The following is a 19,340-nucleotide window of genomic DNA, read 5'->3' on the forward strand; positions in this document are numbered from 1 at the left end:
GCATCTCCCTGGACCAGGCCGCAAGTCACATTCTCACTCTCCGCACCATTAGTCATGTTAACTGCTTAATTTATTTGGTCTGCTCCACGGCCCGGCTTGGGCCCACCATCCCCAACTCCTGCAGGGACCGCCGAGGCAGCACCAGCTGCACTCCCTGCTGCCGGGAGCCCAGGGCGAGAGCCCGCACACTCCACACCTAGGCAGGGCCGCGACAGCAAGGAGAGTGGCCAGAGGCAACACCTAGTCCCGCAGCTCATCAGGTCTATGTACAGCGTTTCACGTATCACCCCCACAGGTACACCACCAAGACAGTCTGAACGGCAACCGCCTTCTCCCACGTCACCCAGCCGCCCCTGCCCCCAGCACAACCACACACACCGCAGTAAGGTCCCAAACCCACTCCTCACTTGTTAAATATGGTGCAAGGTCACCCCACACTCCAGTCGCTGGGCCTGCCACTAGCCAGTGTCCTCCAGAGCCTGCCTGGCACAATCCCGGGCTCCTGGATGAAGCGCACGTGAGCGTGCAAATGACAGCAGCCAGGACAGCAGGGCTTTCGAGAGGGCAGGGCCTCTGCCTTCAGTCTGGCTGCCTCCTGCGCTTGCGCCGCCGCTGGCAGGACGGGTGCGCACACGAGTTCCCCGCCAGTCTGGAGCTCAGTGTGAGAACACAGTGGAGGCTCCCCCTCGATGTGGCCCCGGGGCCCAGGAGGCGAACAGAAACCAGCCCTGCTCCTGACTCCTGGCCGGACCCACCACAAACCGACCAGGAGACGCTTTACAGCCCATCCCCTCAACGCTGCCCAGGGGAGGGCGGGACGCGCCAGGGCCGGGGAGCATCGCGGTCGCTTCCCGTCCTCGGAGGGCCGCACTCTCTGCCACACTCCACGAGAAGTCCTCCTGCACAGGCGGAACCAGAGGCCTCAGGGCCGCCGGCGGTGCACCCGGGAGCCTGCCCAGCAGGTCCAGGGTATGCTGGTTAGTGTCAGCAAGGGCCTCAGGGAATCCACTGCCAGGGGGCTCCCGAGTGGTCAAGAGTAACATACTCCTCCTGGCTCAGGGACCAGGCTTTGCTTGTTTTCTTCACAGCTTCCAGGCGAGTGTTGGATTTACAGACAGTAACCGGGCTCCAGGACCCGCGGGGACGTTTCCCGGTGCTGTGCCCGCTTGCCTCCAGGGACATAGGAGGATGGCCAGTCCTGCTTCTGAATGAGCTGCCGATCCCCGGGAGGCCTGGCCGGCCCTGCCCGCAGCAGGGATGGGCGCAGAGGGGGCAGTGCTGGCTGGGGGATGCCCCCCGGAAGGGGGTTGGGCCAGGGCTACGGAGGTGAGTCCCGGATCAGGCCGTACTGCACGCTCACGGTGTGGTCCAGCTCCTCCAGCTCTGCAGGCAGAGGGATGCCCAGCTCCCCCAGGTATAGGGACAGTGCCTCAAAGCAGTCCTCCAGCTTGGAGAATGCCGGTCTAGAAAGAGGAGGAGGAGACAGATGAGTCACAGGGGTGGGGGCGGGCAGTGAGGTGGCATGGAAGGCTCCCCCGGGCCTGGGGCTCCACCACTTCCTGGGTGTCTGACCTTGGGCAAGCCCTTAACCTTGGTGTGCCTTGGTAGGAAACACAGTCATATGACTGCACAGGCCGTTGCAAAGATGAGAGGTGATGACACAGGGAGAGGTGGGTCTGGCTTAAAGGGGCGGCTTGAAAACGAAGTCCAGAAGAAAAGCCCCTTCCAGGTCTCAGAGAAAATGCAATCATCACAGGTGGGTTTGGACTAAGTGCCCTTTTAAAGATCCTTTCAGTCCTGAGACTGAAAGTTGTTTCCACATGGACGGGATCTGCCCCGGGAGGGGCTTCTCACAGACTTGGCAGCTCACCCCATGGAGAGAGCGAATGCCTGGCTCCTACTGCCCTGGAGACAGCTCAGGTCCACTCCCCCATCTCCTTCTCGGTTTGCTTAAACATCTTGTCGCCTTCTTGGCAACACCTACTCTGAGCACCATCTTAAAGATGGTAACTTATACCTTGAACAACCCTTTTTGCTTGGCTTGCGTCCTTTTTCCATAGCATCTGTCGCTTTCTCACATATTAAATACATGTTCTCATATACTAAAGATAATTTTAAAAAGATTTCTTTAAAGGAAAAAATTGGCTAATGCATAAAGATGCTCATTGTAATACCTATTGTAAGGAGAAGCTGGAAAAACCTGAGCACCTACACGTGTCTGTTCCTATAGTCTCCTAGTGAATTTCACAGTCAACAGAAATGATAACCTGGAATACTGGGTAGTGACAAAAATGCAGAGCAAAATGTCAAACTTTTCTCTATTTACGAAAACTCTATAAAAAAAATGTGTTTGGACATGGACATGGGAATACGGAAACTTGAAGGCACTGTTAGCATGGTATACAGGTTTACACGGTATACAGGTTGGGGTGAATTTCCTGCTGTTAAGGCTTAACGCTGCTTCTGGGTCACTTGCTACAACACCCCTGTCTTCCTCCCTGCCAACTGACACGTTGGGGTCGTCAGGTGGCTTCTGTGGTTGATGGCCACATCCTCGAGCTCAAGGCTTTTGCACCCCCGTGCCTGGGAATGGCGTGCCGATGGCTGAGGACTGGGGCGAGCATCCCAGGACCATGCGGGCTGGGCGAGGGGAGTGGACTCCAACCTGCTCTCAGGCTCCAGTCTGCAGCAGATGGCGGCCAGGGGGAAGAAGGCTGGGGGGCAGTCTGTAGGCACAAACTTCTCCCAGAAGAGCTTCACGTTGAGGCCGAAGTCCAGTGTTCGGGGCAGGCAGTCAGGATCTGCATACACCTGCCCGATTATCTGCAGGTGGAAAGACAGTGGTCAGGGACAGTGTAGCCATGTGATGGGGGAGGGGGGTGCCGGTGCGGGGACAGGACAGGAGGGATGGTCAGAAGTGGGAGGCAGGGGGACTTCCCTGGTGCTCCAGTGGTTGAGAATCCGTCTGGGAATGCAGGGAGGCAGGTTCAATTCTGGTTAGGGAACTAAGATCCCACATGCTGCGAGGCAACCAAGCCCGTGAGCCACAACCACTGAGCCTGTACTCTAGAGCTGCGACTCAAGGGAAGACTACGTGCTGTAACTAAGGCCAGACGCAGTCAAATAAACAGAAGAGGAAGGAGGTAAAAAACGAGCAGAGAGGGCTGCACCCTCCGTCTCTCCATATATTGCTAATGCAGGCTTGTCTCCTGACAGAGTCTGCTCACTGAGGGTCTGGAGGAGCCCCGACCGGCCTCTGGAGGGCGGCTTCCACATGGCCCCACCCCGCCCCGCTCAGTCCCCTTCTGTCCGAGCCTCCTGCTGGAGTCAGGCCCTGAGAAGGGAGGCACTGGATCTGATTCATGTCTGAAGCCCTCTGGCGCCTCTGCAAACCGTAGATGCTCAACTGATTTCCGTTAGAGTGAATGATATTTTTAAAACAGCAAGACTCCAATGTGTCCACCGACCCGTGATAACCGACACGGCCCTCCACTCCTGCTGACTCTGTGGCACTACTCATCCTAGGAGGAGGAGCCCCCGTTCTGACTGGGGGGCCGGGCTGCCAGGTCTGCTGCCTCAGGCCTGGCCTCCGCGCTGGGGCTCACCTCACAGAGGACGATCCCAAAAGAGAAGACGTCCACTGTCTCGTCGTAGCTCTTTCCTTCGGAAACACGGGAGAGCAGGCTGTTAGGTCTGGTCCTGTCTCTGCTCTGCACTGAGTCTGCAGCCAGGTCAGGTCAGAGCCAAGAGCCAGGGCCAGGAGAGGTTCTGTGGGGGGGCCCCTAAGGCTGTGGGGACGGGCCAGTCTGAAAACCACCACTCCTCAGGCAGCCTCAGAGAGAGCCCATGAAACAACACTGCCCAGGGTGAAGCCGCATAGGACAGTGAGAGAGAACTGGGTCAGGGTGCGCCTGGACTCTGACACTGCCTCCTGTGTGCTCTCTGCACTGAAGGCCTCAGAAAGAGTTGCAGTGGACCACTTCTGCAGTCTCACGGCCCGACCGGGCTAAGGAGTCCTGGCCAGCATCTCTGGCTAGTTTGCACCTCAGCCACGAGGGGGCAGCACACTTCAGTTCTCAGCACAGAGAGCGAACAGGCACTAAAGCACCTGAGCGCTCAGCTACCCCTTGGGGCACAGGAGCTGCGGTCAGACCTCAGCATGGGCCCAGGACGGGGCACCAGCCAGCCTGCAGGCCTGCTCTCAGGGAGGAAGCCGTCTTCGAGGTCTAGTCTGGCACAAGATGAAAACTGTGCACCCCCGGCTTCAGGTACCTGGTCTACCCACCCTGGGGCTCTGCTGTGAGACGCGGCCCCACCTCCCCTCCAGGGCAGCAGGACTGACCGTTCAGCATCTCAGGGGCCATCCAGTAGGGGTTCCCCACCACCGTGTAGCGCTTCTTGCGGTCGCTCTTGCGTAAGGTACGCTTCTTGGCGGTGGCCTTCTCCACAGGGGGCTTCTTTCTCTCCTCGACTATGAGCCGTGACAGCCCAAAGTCAGCTACCACCACGGTCTTGTCCTGAGAGCACAAGGGTCAGGTCAGCCCTGGGGGGGGGGGGGGGGCGGGGGGACGATGGGGCGGGGACGGGACAGTCCCAAGAGAAGGAGAGAAGAGGCATATGACCAAGGGGTGTCTTGACATACGGGGCATGGTGTTTTCTCAGTCTGCGTGCTCTGCAGGGCAGATACCCCCAGACCCAGAGGGTGTTCTCAGCAGAGGCCCTGGAGCCTGGGACTTGGAGAGTGGAACTCAAGAGGCAGAACAGAGGATTTCTTTTGTTTTGCTTTTTTTCTCATCCTGCCTTGTTCTCAGAAAGATTTAAAGCTGGAACCAGGATAAGACAGAAAAAGACAAGATACAGGCCTTCCGTGGGGGTGGGGGGCGAAGGGGAGATAAGCTCTTCAAATAGCTACAAGGCAGTCATGTGGAAAAGGGATTAAGACTGTTTGGTGTGAGTCCAGAGGGCATGGCCAGGGCCAGTGAGTGGACACCCAGGAAGCCACACTGCAAGTCAACAGGAGTAACACTGTAACAACCAGAGGTGACCACCCGGGGAGAGGGAGGCTGCCCCACATCCTTCCCTGTGAATTTGGGAGCTCTGTGGCCTCGGGCTGAGGCTTCAGGTGCCACAGCTGCAAAATGGAGCCTTTGGGGAGCTGTCTTCCCCAACACAGGGCAAAACCAGGAAAAGTGATGGGGCTCTACAAACAGTTGAGGAACTTTAAGTCACTTCCAACCACAGGATTTCAAAGGCTGCTACTGGGAGGAGGTGGGGTTTGTCTGCCGTGTGCGGGGATCCCCCAGAAGACAGGAGCCCGAGGCAATACCTCTGGTCCAAAGCCAGAGGGGCCAGGCAGTCCTGCTGGCAACAAGGGAGCCAGGAGGGCCGCCCTGGGGGCACGTACCAGCTTGATGAGGCAGTTGTGCGAATTCAGATCCCGGTGGATGATACACATGGAATGCAAATAGGCCTGGAACCAGAGGTAGGAGCTGAGGCCCACCGCCAGTCAATCGGCTGGAAGCTGACTCTCAGCCTCGGGGGCCCCAAAACCTGCTGTTCCCCCAGAACACTCCCACGCCCCCATGTCAGCTTCAGAACCCAACCTGGACTCCAAGGCCCTCCTGCCGTCACTCCTCATCCCAGTGTCAACAGAAGCCGACGGCTTCCCCTCTTCCCTGCCGCCATCTCCTGCCCAGCAGCCTCTATTTACAGATCCCAACCCAGGGGCTGCTCTGTCCTCAAGTTCCCGACTCCCCGGGCCCTGGTGAGCTCCCCCTGCCCCTACCTACTTTACTCAGATCTAGGCCACCCCCACCCAGTCTCTGGCTTTAGCCACCCTGGATCCTTCCTGCTGTGAAAGGGGAAAGTGGCCACCTCCTGGCCCAGCTGGATCTGTGCTCCCAACACACACTTCCCTCTCTGTCCACACTTTCCCTGTGGTCTAGTGGTTAGCATTCAGTGCTCTCACTTAAAAAAAAAAAAAAAACTCATTGACTTGTAGTTGATCTATAATGCTGTGTTAGTTTCAGGTGTATTGCAGTGAATCAATTACACATATACATATATCCACTCTTTTTTAGATTCTTTTCCTGTATAGGTCATTACAGAGTACTGAGACTTCCCTGTACTATTCAGTACGTTCTTAATAGTGACCTGTTTTACATATAGTAGTGTACATATGTCGGTTTCAACCTCCCAATTTATCCCTCCCCCCCGTCCCCCGTGACAGCCACGAGCTTGTTTTCCCCCTCTGTGGCTCTGCTTCCCTTCTGTGCACAGGTTCATCTGCACCGCTTTTTCACACCCCACTGAGAAGCGGGGTCATGTGTTTGTCTTTCTGTGTCTCACTTACTTCACGCAGTGTGACAATCTCTAGGTCCGTCCACAGTGGCGAATGGCCCTATTTCCTCCTTTTCGTGGCTGAGTCATACTCCACTGTGTGTATGTACCACATCTTCTTATCTCAGCGCTCTGACTTTAACCTCTCCCTCTTCCTACTCTCATGTGTCCAAACTAGTCTGTATTTGCCATTTCCCCATCCAGGCCTCCGCCTCTGGCTCTTGTCATCATGCAGGAGTCACTTCCTTTCCCTTCCCTTCCTCAGTAAGAGTGGAAAGACCCCCCACCCACCCACAACACCGGTTCCCCCGCTTGGGCTCCTGGAGTTGCTCACATGCTCCAAGCTGCCTGCCGCCCTCCTCAGGGGGAGCCCACACCTCTCCTGTGCCACCTGCCCCCAAGACGGTGCGTGCCTGCCTTTTCCTTCTGGCCTCCTCGATCTCAGCTCCTCTCGTCACCGCTAACCCTTACTAAGCAGCCACGCGCCGGCCTCAGCAGATGCCTATCCAAGCTTCTCCCAGACCCACTCTGCTGGCTGTCGGCAGGACTCACCATCCCAGAGGCGATGCCTTTGGCAAACCTGACCTTCTGCTGCCAGGGGAACGGGTCCTGCAGGATGGAGGAAGTCCCGTCAGAGGCCACTGGGCCTTGTTCTACTGGCGGTCCAGGCCCCGTGGGTCTACATGATCCACAGTAAACCCTCCCTGCCTGTGCCCAGTGCCACCCACCATGGCCCCTTGCAGGCAAGGCAGCGGGTCTCTCTGACTGACCACTGTGGCTCCAGAGCAGTGGTGACACAGGGGCCCCCCTGATGAGCCCCAAGGCTCTCGGGGGCTCTGGGGGTGCTGGGCTCACCGCGCTGCGCAGGAAGTCCTTCAGCGTGCCCCCCTCGATGTACTCCGTCAGCAGGTTCAGCTTCTTGTCCTTGTACAGCACGCCGATGAACTTGAGCACGTTGGGGTGGTCCAGGCTGCGCATCACCTTCACCTGCAGGGCGGGGAGGCCACGAGGGCGGGGCCCGGTTGCTTCCGCACCCCTTCCCTCCAGGGAGTCAGCGTGACACACGTGCCCCGTGTCTCCCCCCTTCTGTCTCGGGTGCTGGGGAAGAAACACCCACGTGGATGGGGACAGCCTCCCAGGCCTCGTGCCTGGGACCCTGCCTTTCCAGGAGCTACATCTGGGGAACTGGAGAGGCAGGACCCCAGCGTGAGGTGGAGACCAGGAGGGCAGCACGCTGTGGGGCAGCGGGCAAGGACACCAAGGCGCCAGGCTCGCCCGGCGGGGTGTCCGGCACCCAGCTGCTCTAAAGCGTCCGTGCTCACCCCACACTCCACGAGCTCCGTAAGCACAGCTCACTGTACCGGCTCGTGCTGTCCTCAGTGTTTTTCGTACAAATAATGTGCCGTCATTTACACGGGGGGCAGGGACATTCCTCTAATGGTCTGTTCTGCCTTAAGAAAGTGATGACTCCAAACTAAGCTTCCTCTTCAGACCTTTTTTTTTTTTTTTTTTGGTGCCGAAAGCTGGGATTGAAGTCATTCTTTTTTTTTTGAAGTCATTCTTTAGTATCAATTTCCCTCTTTCAACAGTGACACAAACTCCTAGCCACCACCCTGCTTCCTACCTCAGTTAGAAACGTCTTCTGCGTTTCCTCATCACACCGGATCAGCTCCTTCATGACCATCACTTTGCCTGTGGCTTTGTGCGTCACCTAAAAGGAGGGTGACTGTCACTGGTGCAGAGAACAGAGGCCCTCCCGGGGAGCTGTGCGCAGATCTGTCGCTGGCCATCCCATCCCCTGGAGGACACACTGAAGTCATCGGCCGGATCAGACTGACAGATCAAGTGCGGAACACACAGCATGGGCCTCAGATGGGAGCACACCTTTCTCCCTGGAGAGCTGGGCATGCACAGAGGAGAGGCGAGAACCCACAAAAGGGACGTGATGGAGGAGCGGGGGGAAGGGCGCTGCCAAGCCAAGCGGGGGTTCTGGTCATCTGACCCAGGAGCGTGTCTCTCGGGGAATAGGAGTCTGGGGGGCAAGAGGGTCAGTGCCACAGACATGCACCAGGGAGCTGGGGGGTTGGGAGGAAGCTCTCCAGCCCCATGGCCCCAAAGGCTGAGACACATGGCTTACCTGACCCCCCCTCCCAGCTCTCAGCAGAGGAGGAGGAGGAGAGAGAGAGAGAGAGGTTAGTCCCTGAGACTGTTCAGCAGGGAGGCAGGAGCCACTCCCACGCCGAGGCCTCTGGGCACCTAAAAACACTCACTGACTGGAGACGGGGGGGGGCCACACGTGACCTGGTCCCACCCGGGGCTCCAGGTCCCCCAAGCTCACACCAGGAGCAACACTGTCTTCAGGTGGCCTGGGAGGGCAGGTGATGAGAAATCCCCAGAGGCGGGTGGGAGGGCTGGGGGGCAGCAGGGCGGCGCGGCGCTCACCTTGATGGCCTGCCCGAAGAAGCCCTTCCCCAGGACCTCGCCGTGGATCAGGTCGCAGGGCCGAAAGATCTGCTGTGAGCAGCTACTGGAGCAGCGCAGGGACTCTGAGCGGCTGATGTCACGGCTGAGCAGGAGCGGCTCCTTGGGGGAGCTGGGGCCGGGGGACTTGGAGATGCTGTTACTGCGCCTGCAGAAGAGGAGGACGGATGAGGGTGGGGACGGGGCAGGCCTCAGAGACCCAGCACGGAAGCCTGGAGGCAGGAACCTCAGGGCCACCCCGGTCTTTCCAATGTCTGCAGCCAGGGTGCTGTGACAGGGAAAGGGACTCACATCAGACAGAGGTGTCGTCTGGGGGCGGCAGACATCTGGAGTCTGTGTAACCATGGGAAAACCACCCGCAAAGCGGGAACCCTGAGCACCTCTCACCCGGAGTGAAGGACTAGACTCCACCAGCGGGCAACACTGTCAATGGGTTGATGGGAATCCACCACCTTCCATGTCTGCCCGATTTAAGGCCCTGACTGGCTTAGAGCAACAGCCCAGTACCACCCAAAACAGGAGCAAATGGGACATCTTTGTAGTACCTGCCTGCATTTCCTGAACTTTAATAAATGCGTATGATTTTTACAGCAAAAAAGCCACTGTTTGTGACACTGTTAAAGAGCAGCCGATGGTTGGTGACTGTCACTCTGACTTCCTGAAGAAGGGATTTCTGGTCCCCCCTTGTGCATTCATCTCTCTTTCTGGTTTTCAACAACCTTATCCACACTTATCTGTGCCCCGTGTCCAGCCTCGGCACCCACACTTTCCCCACAGGCCTTGCTACCCTTTGGGATCCAGCACCGCTGCCTCCTGCCCAGCTCAGAGTTCAGTGGACGGGGCCTGACCCTCTGGCTTCTCCTGGAGAAGGAAATGGCAACCTACTTCAGTATTCTTGCCTGGACAATCCCATAGACAGGAGAGCCTGGCAGGGAACAGTCCATGGGGTCGCAAAGAGTCGGACATGACTTAGCAACTACACTCTGGTTTCCAGGGAAAGCTGGCAGACAGCTGGGTCAGATCACGCATGGGCCCTGGCTGTGAACGGTTATCCGCGGGGGCGCTGGGTCAGCACAGTCCTCACTGCCTGCCCCTGGCCAGCTGGCTCCCTTCCTAACTCTGCTGGCCTCAGAGAGCCAGCTCCACTCATCCGAGAGCTGGGTGTGGGGCAGCACAGAGCCAGGGCAGAACGGGGCACCTCAGGGACCGTCTCCTCAGCGTCCCCTCCAGGTTCTCCTTGGTGTCCAGGGGGCTGAGGGTGTTCGCGTGTCTGTCATTCTGCGCACGGGGAGAGAGCCGTGCATCCAGCCGCAGCTGGTCCAGGCGCTGGGAGACAGGGTCATGCTCGATCAGGAGCTGCAGCGTCTGGCTCGTCTGGCTGATGGCGTCTTCCACCTGCGGCCGGGAGCAGTGTGAGGCAGGCCCCGCAGGGCATCCCATCACAGGCCACCCACTGTCAGGCCAGAGGACCAGAGCCCGCTGTGGCCTCCAGTGGCCACTGGCCACACCATGCCCTCTGCCCACACCCTGGCAGTTCCCCCACCTGGCCAGCCATTCCTGCTGCCCTGGGAACAAGCCAGGCCGACAGAGGGGGTCACCAGTGCTCACAGGCTCAGTGGCAAGACAAAAAGGGTCTGTTCATGGTCCACCACCCCCGCCGAGGATGCACGGTACCTCCTCCACGCGGAGTGTGCGCACGGGGGCCCCGTTGATCTCCAGGATGCGGTCCCCGGGGTGGATGGCATTGCGGTTGTCCGGACTGATGTGCATCCGGTTGACCCTGGGCCAGACAGGAGAGGAGGCAGAGCAGAGGCATCTTCAGGCGGCCTGACCCATCTCACTTGTGCAGGCAGGGCTCACCAGGCCCTGGGCCCCGGCTGGCCCCCCCAGGCCCAGGCCACTCAGGGAGAGGCCCCACCCCATCTCAGTGAAGGGCACCCCACTCACCCAGAGGCCTAAGCCTGAAGCCTAGACGGCACTCTCCACTTTGGGTGTTCCCTCGCTGCCCCCCAATCCTCACGTCCCGAAGAATGCTCCATCATCGTGGTTACCAACACCCCTCTCTTGCACCGTGCATCAGACTCCTAACTGGTCTCTGCACCTCTAGGCCTGCCCCTCTCCTGTCCCACTTCCATAGCAGCGATGCTTCTAAAACGCTCACCTGGTCGTGTCACCTTGCTGCTTAAATCCCTCAAGAGACCCAATGGGTCCTCATGATCCAGGCCCTCTGTGACTTAACAGGCCCCTTCTGGCTCCTCCCAACCACCCAACCTACCCCAGACACAGCCACAGACTCCCACCTCTGTCCTGAACACAGCTCCAGGCTTAGAGCAGACCTCACCTCCCTCTGACTTCCCAGCCCCAGGACCCCCTACCTCTGCTGTGAGCGCCCAGCACACAGTAGCACATGATCACCATCTACAGGGCTGGGAGCCACAGTGCCTCACGACTGGTATTAGATGGACAGACCCTTTCCCCATCCGGGTGCCAACCTGGACACAGCATGGAGTCTTTACCTCTTTCTCCTCCTTCCTCCATTCACTCACTCAACCAATGAAACAATCCATGTGCACCCACTATGTGCCAGGCACTGCTCCAGGCCCTGGGTGTGCAGCAATGAACCAGACTAAGTTCCACAGGGAACTCGTGAGGAGGACAGATGATAAACAGACATAACCAAGCCAGATAATTTCAAAGAGCAAACATGATCTGAAACTTGACCCGTGAAAGGTGAGCGGCTCTGGTGTTAGGTATCTGGCGGGAAGCGGTTGCGGTGGGGGGTAAGGGCGGTCAGTGCCAGGGCCCAGGCGTGGTGACAGTACAGTGGGCCCAGGAAGAAGAGACGCGATGTGGATGCAGGGTCTCTGCTAAGACGCTGGGGCTCCGAGGTCTGCCTGTGTGCTCCGCTTCAGAACCCCCGCCCCAGGCACTCACTCTTTCACTTGCACAGTGGTGGCGTAGTTGGAGCAGGCACTCTCCACGGACACGGAGAAGCCCCGCCTGCCTTCGGTGGTGGCCGGCATGGAGATGTGTGTGACGGAATAGGGCAGCTGGTCCTGGACGGACTCCGTGGACAGCCTCTCAAACATGGGTGCCAGTACCACCTCGTTGTGGCACTTCCCACTGCAGGGAGGAGGGGAAAGGGGGCTGAGATCCTGGAGCCCCACCTGGAAGGCCCCGGCAACAACATGCCTTCCAGCGACAGAGTGCATAGTCCAACATTCACCGCCCTTGCCCGATTCTAGCTGGCTGCTCAGAATGAGCAGCCTGGGTTCTCTTCCCTCTTCCACTGACTCAAGGTAAGAACTGGGCCTCAGCCTGACTTTTTCTGTTGACCGAGGCAGTTGGGCTGAGTGAGTTCTAAGGGGCCTTAGCCTTTAACATCCTGGGCTCCTTCTCCGAGAGCCCCCTCCCAGCCATCGTCTCCCTCTGGGAGGCCTGCAGGGCAGTATGCTTATTCTCCCAGTAGGTAAGGACAGGGGGCAAAGATGTTCCATTGTCTTGCTCACAGCTTTCAGAGCTGGTCAAGAGCCAACGCTGGGACAGGAATATAATCAGTGCATTAAGACCCCAGCAGTCCTTCTGCCCGATTCACACTGCCACTTGCCCCCTCTCGCTCAGCCACCCTTATCGGGAAGGATGGACATGGGGCCACCATCTTACCAGTAGAGGGTGGCGTGCTGCACCAGGGCGTATGCGTCCCCATCCTCAATGATCACCTTGCAGCTCATACAGGCGAAGCACTCTGGGTGGTACTTGTACTCCCCGGCCACCTGTGGGCAGGTGGGGAGAAGGGTGGACAGACATGGGGAGGAAATGAGTTGTCACTGTTGCTGGAGTGGAGGGAGGGGTAGGTGAGGGGCCTCCCATCAGGGATCTACAGACCATCCCTGCCCAGTCATCGCTGACCTTTGCCCTCCCCATCCCAGAGCTTCCAGAGAAAGGGCTGGATTGGTGCCTCTCTGTCATTTCTTTCTTTCTTTCTTTTTGTCAACACTGTGTGACCTGTAGAATCTTAGTTCTCCAACTAGGAACTGAATCCAGGCCCTTGGTAGTGAAAGCGATGAGTCCTGACCACTGGACCAGCAGGGAAGTCCCTCCCTGTCATTTCTGAGATTGTAAGAAAACTCAGTCTCAGCCATGGGCACAGGCCCCCAGAAGTCATCGTCCCCAGGAGGAAGGCTCATGCTCCCCTCTGGGGCCGCATCCCATCTCACCGTCTCCCCTCCTTGCCTGCCCACCCCTCCCAACATTGGACTGTTAAGTCTCTGAGAGACGGATCATATCTGGCACTTAATAGGTCCTAAAAATCATCTGTTAAGTGATTGAATAAATAAAGGAAGAGGCCTTGGCTGACGGGAAGACAGAAGGTGAATGGCCACAGGGAACTGGAGGCACTGCCAATGAACTCTGACAACAGAGGGGGCAGAGATGGAGGGATGCACTCACCATGACGGGCCCCGTCATCAGCAGAGAGCATCCGTGGCAGAACTCCCCAAACTTCCCCCAGTAGTCCTTGTGGCAGTACAGCTTCCCATCCTTCTCATAGTACCAGTTGGTGAGGGAATCCTGGCATTCAGAACACCTGAAAAGCAAGGCAAGAACAGAAACCTAAACCTTTTTGGGTCTTGAAGCCCTTGGAGAATTTGATAATTTGATAAGAGCCAAGAAACCTCTTGGCTTTTGAATTGTGATGTTGGAGAAGACTCTTCAGAGTACCTTGGACTGCAAAGAGATCAAATTGGTCAATCCTAATGGAAATCAACCCTGAATATTCACTGGAAGGACTCATCCTGAAGCTGAAGCTCCAATACTTTGGCCACCTGATGCAAAGAGCCGACTCACTGGAAAAGACTTTCATGCTGCAGAAGATTGAGGGCAGGAGGAGAAGGGGGTGACAGAGAGGATGAGATGGTTGGATGGCATCACCAACTCAACGGAAATGAGCAAACTCTGGGAGATAGTGGAAGGCAGGGAAGCCTGGTGTGCTGCACTCCATGGGGTTGCAAAGAGCCGGACATGACTTAGCGACTGAACAAGAGGCCTCTCCCAGAAAAATACACGTATGAGGAAAATGTGCAGATCATTTAGGTATGGGGTACATGTCATAGGACTGAAGCCCATTCATGTGCCAGTTGAGAACTTCTGGTCTAGACTGATACCTCAATGAACCAAAGAAGCTCAGTGACCTCCACTCTTCAAAACCTACCCATCTCCGACAGCATTACTGATGGAGCATCCCTGAGAAAAATAAATGAAGTGTATGGAAAGGGAAAGGGAAGTCGCTCAGTCGTGCCCGACTCTTTGTGACCCATGGACAGTAGCCTGCACCAAGTTCCTCCATCCATGGGATTTTCTAGGCAAGAATACTGGAGTGGGTTGCCGTTTCCTTCTCCAGGGAATTTTCCCGACCCAGGGACCGAACCCAGGTCTCCCGCATTGTAGACAGACACTTACCGTCTGAGCCACAAGGGAAGTCCTAAGTGTATAGAAACAATCAGGCAAATCCAGAAAGGGGTGGTCGTTCTATAAGAAACTGGTTTTTTCTCTTTTAAAAAGTTAAGGCACAGGGATTAGGAAAGCCCAGAGACTCAGAAACCCCCAAATGCAACACCTAAACCTTGGATTCGATTTTGGATTGAAAATGAAAACAGACAAAAAGAGGGACATTTTTGGAACTGAGGAAATTTGAATTTTGACTATACATTAGACTATAATGTAAAATTACTGTTAATTTTTTAAATGCAACAACAATACTTTGGCTATATAGAATTTGTTGAAGAAAAATAGTAAAGTCATCAGGAGAGTCAAGATATTTGCAATTTACTTGTATATAAGTAAAAAATAAAACTGTGTATGTGTGTATACAGACATATAAAGTGGCTTAAACTTAACAAGTGATGAATCTTAGGTGAAGGATATATGAGTGTTCTTTCAACTAGTCTTTCAACTCTTCTATATATCTGAAATTTTTCAAAATAAACTAATGAGGGGAAGAAAATCTCCATCAGCACCAGGTAACACATGCGTGTGAGCCCCAGAGCTCCCTTCTCCAGTCACTGGGCTGTGAAGCTCCACACTCGGTCAGGCTGGGGGTGTTCTGGGGTCTGTCTACACACACGCGATCATCCTCACGTCTGACTCTGGCACCTCGAGCGAAGAGCTCCTCGGTCAGGGGAGCCTGTCGCACCTCCCTCCTCCTAGTTAGCAGACTCTGTTCCTGTCGTCGAGTCCTTGCGGCACCCACACTTTCCTTGCTTTCTGAGAGGCAGGGTGGAGCTGCTCTTGGTTTGAATCCTGACCTGCCGCTTACTAGTTATGTCATCTTGGGCAAGTTATTTCACTTCTCTGACCCAGCTTCCTCATCTGTAAGATGGACCACTGCGAAGATAAAATAATACGTGTTAAAGTACAGGCAGTTTGGGACTTCCCTGGCAGTTCAGTGGTTGGGGCTCTGTGCTTCCACTGTAGGGGGCAAAGGTTCGATCCCTGGTCAGGGAACTAGAATCCCACAAGCTGTGTGGCAGGGCCAAAAATATTTTTTAAAACAGACAGCTTATATAAAAGGCCTAGCACTGTAGGAATGCTGTAGTGTCTACTGCTACTGGGTGATGATGATAATGGAAACTCATGGTATCGGCCACTTACTGCCATTAGCTGGGTGGTTTTTGGACAACTTCTCTTACTAGCTTTTTCTCACTGATAAAATGTGACTAACAGCATCTACTACAAACAGCCACTATGAACAAGTAAGTTAATAAAGAGGAAAGTCTTCTGCAAACTGTGAAGGGCAAAGCAAGTGTGTTCTTAGAGTAACTTGGTAGTAAATTAGAGTAACTTGGTAGTAAATTGGTAGGCACTGCAGATAAAATAGATTATACAGGGTCCCCTCCACCACTTGCAAGAGCTTATAATGAGTTGAGGAAGAGAAAATCTAAACAAAACTTGATTAACAGTGCAGGGGGAGAGGCCGAGATGGGGGCGTCTGCCATCAGCCACCCACCCTTGGCGTTTCTCATTTGTCCTTTGGATGCTGAATTTCAGGTAGATGACTATGGATGTGAAGTGCCCAGATGGCTCAGTGTAGACCACAAGTTACAGGAGGAGGAGGGGAAGACCCCGTTCTGGGCATGCAGCTCCAGCCCCTCTCAACGTAAAAGGCACAGTTTCACCCGAGCTCTGAGTTGGGAGGAGACACTGGGTTCAGGTTCTTAGGAACAAAATGTCTCTGGACAAGCCCCTCTCCCTCTCTGGGCTCAGTTTCCCCACCTGTAAACTGAGGGGATTAGACTTTCCCCTGGATGATCCAAGGCTCAAATCTCAGCACCACATACCTCCCCCCGCCCTGCCCCCGGCTGATCTCGGGCCAGCAGCTCCTCATCTGTGAAGTGGCAACATCACCTATTTCCAGGCTAGCAGTGAGGACAGAACTCAGTTCTGGATGGTGGTGACATGCCCAGCATGGGGCCAGCACCAGGGGCAGGGCCTTCCTTCGTGCTCCCACCTTCTGATGGAAAGCATCTGGGTACCTGCCTTCTTCCTTCACTGAGGAGAGGAGCAGCGTCCCACTCACCCCTGCGAGACTCAGCACCGTGCAAAGGGCCTTTGGAGTAAGCCCTCAGCAAACATTTCCAGAGTGAACACTGTGGGCTTGGCGAGCACCCGCGGTCCAGGTGGGAGCACTGGGGTTCCGTGGCTCCCAGTCACTGGGCCCTGCCCGCCCTTCTCCTGCCTGAGGTGGAGGAAAGCTGGGGCAGACGAACCTGCACCAACTGTTGGCCGGGCCCTGTTACACCCTTGCCATGGTATGTGCGCTGCAGGGCATGGGAGCACCAAACATGTCCTCCTCTCCACTGCCAATATCCTGCTTTTGTTTGTTGCAAGTAGCCCAGGCCAGGCCCGGGAGGGGAGCAGGGAGAGGGGCGAGTGCAGGCATGCAGGAGCCAGACATGCCGGCCTCCTGGAAAGAACACCTGACCGGAACGCGACACCACCACACACATATCTGTGTCAAGGAATGCCTCTGCAGGGCACAGCCAGCTGCTCGGCCAAGGCCGGCCACCGCAGGTGTCTCTGAAGAACAGGAAGGTGAATGCCTGAAAGGAGCATGGCCTGTGGGTCCCCAGGCTGCTTTACACAGGACACACATGGTCCTGGGCCTCCGGGACATTGCCAGGGCAGACTTGCTTAACTGTTCACAGCAGCTACAGTGACCTGTTTCGAGAACGTAAGCATACTCCGGGGCGCTGTATGAGACACCTGACTTACAGGAGCTCTAATCCTGACTGCACCCTGCAGGGGGATAGGATCAGCCCTGTTTCACAGACTAGGAGACTGAAAAGCAGAGTCAAGTCACTTCTGCGCAGTCGCCCGGGACACACGTGACAGAGCCGGAATCTGCACCAACGTGTGTCTGCGCCTCGCGGTACAGCTCGTCCACCAAGCTGGGCCTCGGGGCTCGCATCTGTGAAGACACAGAGGCTGGAGCCCTGAGAGCTCGTGTCCCTTTGAGTGTCAACCTGCTGGGGCTTTTCCTGAAGCTCAAGGACCCAACGTTAAGTGGCACAGTGACTCTCCTCCTCCACTGAGTCCACGGCAGGCTGCTCCCCAGCAGACTCTGCCCCTAATCCAAAACGCACTCTGGGAATGTAAGGTGCAACTCAAGAGAATCCCACCTTGGTCCTCAGGGGCCACGGCCACAATACCTTCTCCCCAAAGCCTTTCCCAGCTTTCAGTTTTCCAAAGGTTCAAGTGAAAGTTAGCATGTGCCCTGGCTACAGGCCCAGGGTATTGAGCTTGGAGGTGGTGGGGCTGGTGGTGGAGCCAGACCCCAGGGCCAAGGCATCAGCCACCACACTCTCCTGAGCAGTGAACGGAGTGGAGACTCTCCAGCCACAGGCTTTAACAACCTCCAGAACTTTCCCTGAGTGCTATGGAGAGCCTGGGCGACGAGAGTGGACCAAACCCTGAAAGTCAGTTCAATGGGCAGCTCAGATCCAAGCTAAACCCTTTGGAGTCAGCAGGGAACATACCAGTTAAAAAATAATAATCAAATTTAGTTTAAAGTTTCATAAATAACTTAAGACCTGGGTCCACAGTCTGTCTTTGCCACTCACTCTCTGAGTCACCTGAAGCCGGTTACTTCATGACCCTGAGCCTCAGCGTCCTCATTCGCACACTGGTGATGATGAGAATTAAACCACATACAGAGATCCAGCAAGAGCCTGGCCCAGAGCTGGGGCCCAGGAAGTGCTCATCTCCCCGCCTCCCTCTCTGATTTGAGAACACCCAGGGTGAAAGGAGACAGACCCCTCCCTCTCCCAGGCCCAAGCAACAGGGACCTGTTTCTTGGCCCAGAACCAAACAGATTTCTGGAAACAGGGAAGGTCCCCAAATGAATTATTTATCTAGCCAGTTAGAAATCAATTGATTATAATAAATTCCAACCAATTAGGAAACAGTTACTGTGTATGGAGGGTGTGCAAGATGGAACAAGCAAGGTGCTGAGAGAAGCCAAGCGAGATAAGACAGAGGCCCAGCCCTCAGTCACATGAAAATTCTCCAGACCAAATGTTTACAGGTAAATTTTCCACCTTAGGTGGTGAGAGCACCAAAACGGCCACTGTTATAGCGGATTTACACAGGTTAAAGAACAAGCCCTCCCGTGTCCTGCTTGAGGGCCTGGCCGGATGCTTGTCCTTAGCCTCTGACTGAGCGGAAAGCAGAGTGGGAGAAGCTTCTTCCACCCCTGCCTCTGAGCACTGAGTGGGGTGGACAGGACACCTGGCAGATCTCTCTGCTCTGGCCTGAGCGTCACGACTGGGGTTGCCACACCTCCCCTGGGCCCAAAGGGGTGGGGGGCAGACAGAGACTCCGGTCCGTCAGAGCTCAGCCTTCTACCACCCCAGACCCCTTATCACCCCTCCTTCCTGCAGACCCAGAAGACTGAATACAGGCTGTCAATTAAGCTGTAATTATTATGGAATAAATAGGTTGTTATCCTGTTTGAAAAAATTAACCAAACACATAATGAGCCTCTGATCAGCAAGAAATAAGTGTTGCCAGAGTGCATGACTCGGTTCCAACCAGAAGCCAGAAAGCCTGTGGTTTCAAGTAATCTGTGCCGTGGTGCTGCAGCTAATGGAAGAGGGCTTGTGTGTCTCTGAGGAGCCACGTGGGTAGCAGAGCTGGGAACCATTCACCTGATCTGAGTTCTTCATTTTTCAGAGGCGAGAGAGAGTCCCAGGGGACCTAAGGCAGCTGCCAAATATGACTGTGAAGGTGGGCAGGGTTCAGAAGAGCTTCTCCTTTTAAACAAGGGTTGCTTTAGAATACAAAGATGCACTTGTTTTCTTCAAGAGACAATGTGTAAACCAAACTCACTAAATCAACGTCAGGCAGTAAGGGGAAAGCTGTAAAAAAAAAAAAATCCTTTAACTATGTCAGACAAAAGTCCCCCCTTAATTTTCTTCTTCTGTAAATTCCGACTGGGGCGGTTTTCTTACTCGCGAGGACACTAG

The 19,340-nt window shown here is 55.7% G+C and overlaps 1 protein-coding gene across 3 annotated transcripts in view; it reads right to left on the minus strand.

Annotated features, from left to right (window-relative positions):
- Positions 1-52: 52 nt before the first annotated feature.
- Positions 53-19,340, minus strand: part of LIMK2 (LIM domain kinase 2) — a 52,782-nt gene continuing 33,494 nt past the window's right edge. For 2 of the 3 annotated variants that reach the window (XM_061141515.1, XM_061141516.1), the window contains 14 exons: positions 13,270-13,405; positions 12,484-12,593; positions 11,755-11,943; positions 10,495-10,600; positions 10,019-10,215; positions 8,782-8,968; positions 7,964-8,050; positions 7,195-7,326; positions 6,892-6,948; positions 5,405-5,470; positions 4,343-4,517; positions 3,606-3,661; positions 2,666-2,823; positions 53-1,463 (listed from right to left, as the gene is read on the minus strand). In XM_061141515.1, coding sequence (XP_060997498.1) covers positions 1,319-1,463; positions 2,666-2,823; positions 3,606-3,661; positions 4,343-4,517; positions 5,405-5,470; positions 6,892-6,948; positions 7,195-7,326; positions 7,964-8,050; positions 8,782-8,968; positions 10,019-10,215; positions 10,495-10,600; positions 11,755-11,943; positions 12,484-12,593; positions 13,270-13,405 — 1,801 coding nt within the window. In that variant the 3' untranslated portion in view covers positions 53-1,318. Of the gene's footprint in view, positions 1,464-2,665; positions 2,824-3,605; positions 3,662-4,342; positions 4,518-5,404; positions 5,471-6,891; positions 6,949-7,194; positions 7,327-7,963; positions 8,051-8,781; positions 8,969-10,018; positions 10,216-10,494; positions 10,601-11,754; positions 11,944-12,483; positions 12,594-13,269; positions 13,406-13,539; positions 13,683-19,340 lie in introns of those variants that run through there. The other variant, XM_061141517.1, reaches the window with a different exon arrangement.

Source organism: Dama dama, chromosome 5 (assembly GCF_033118175.1).
Source record: "Dama dama isolate Ldn47 chromosome 5, ASM3311817v1, whole genome shotgun sequence".
Classification (NCBI taxonomy): domain Eukaryota; kingdom Metazoa; phylum Chordata; class Mammalia; order Artiodactyla; family Cervidae; genus Dama; species Dama dama.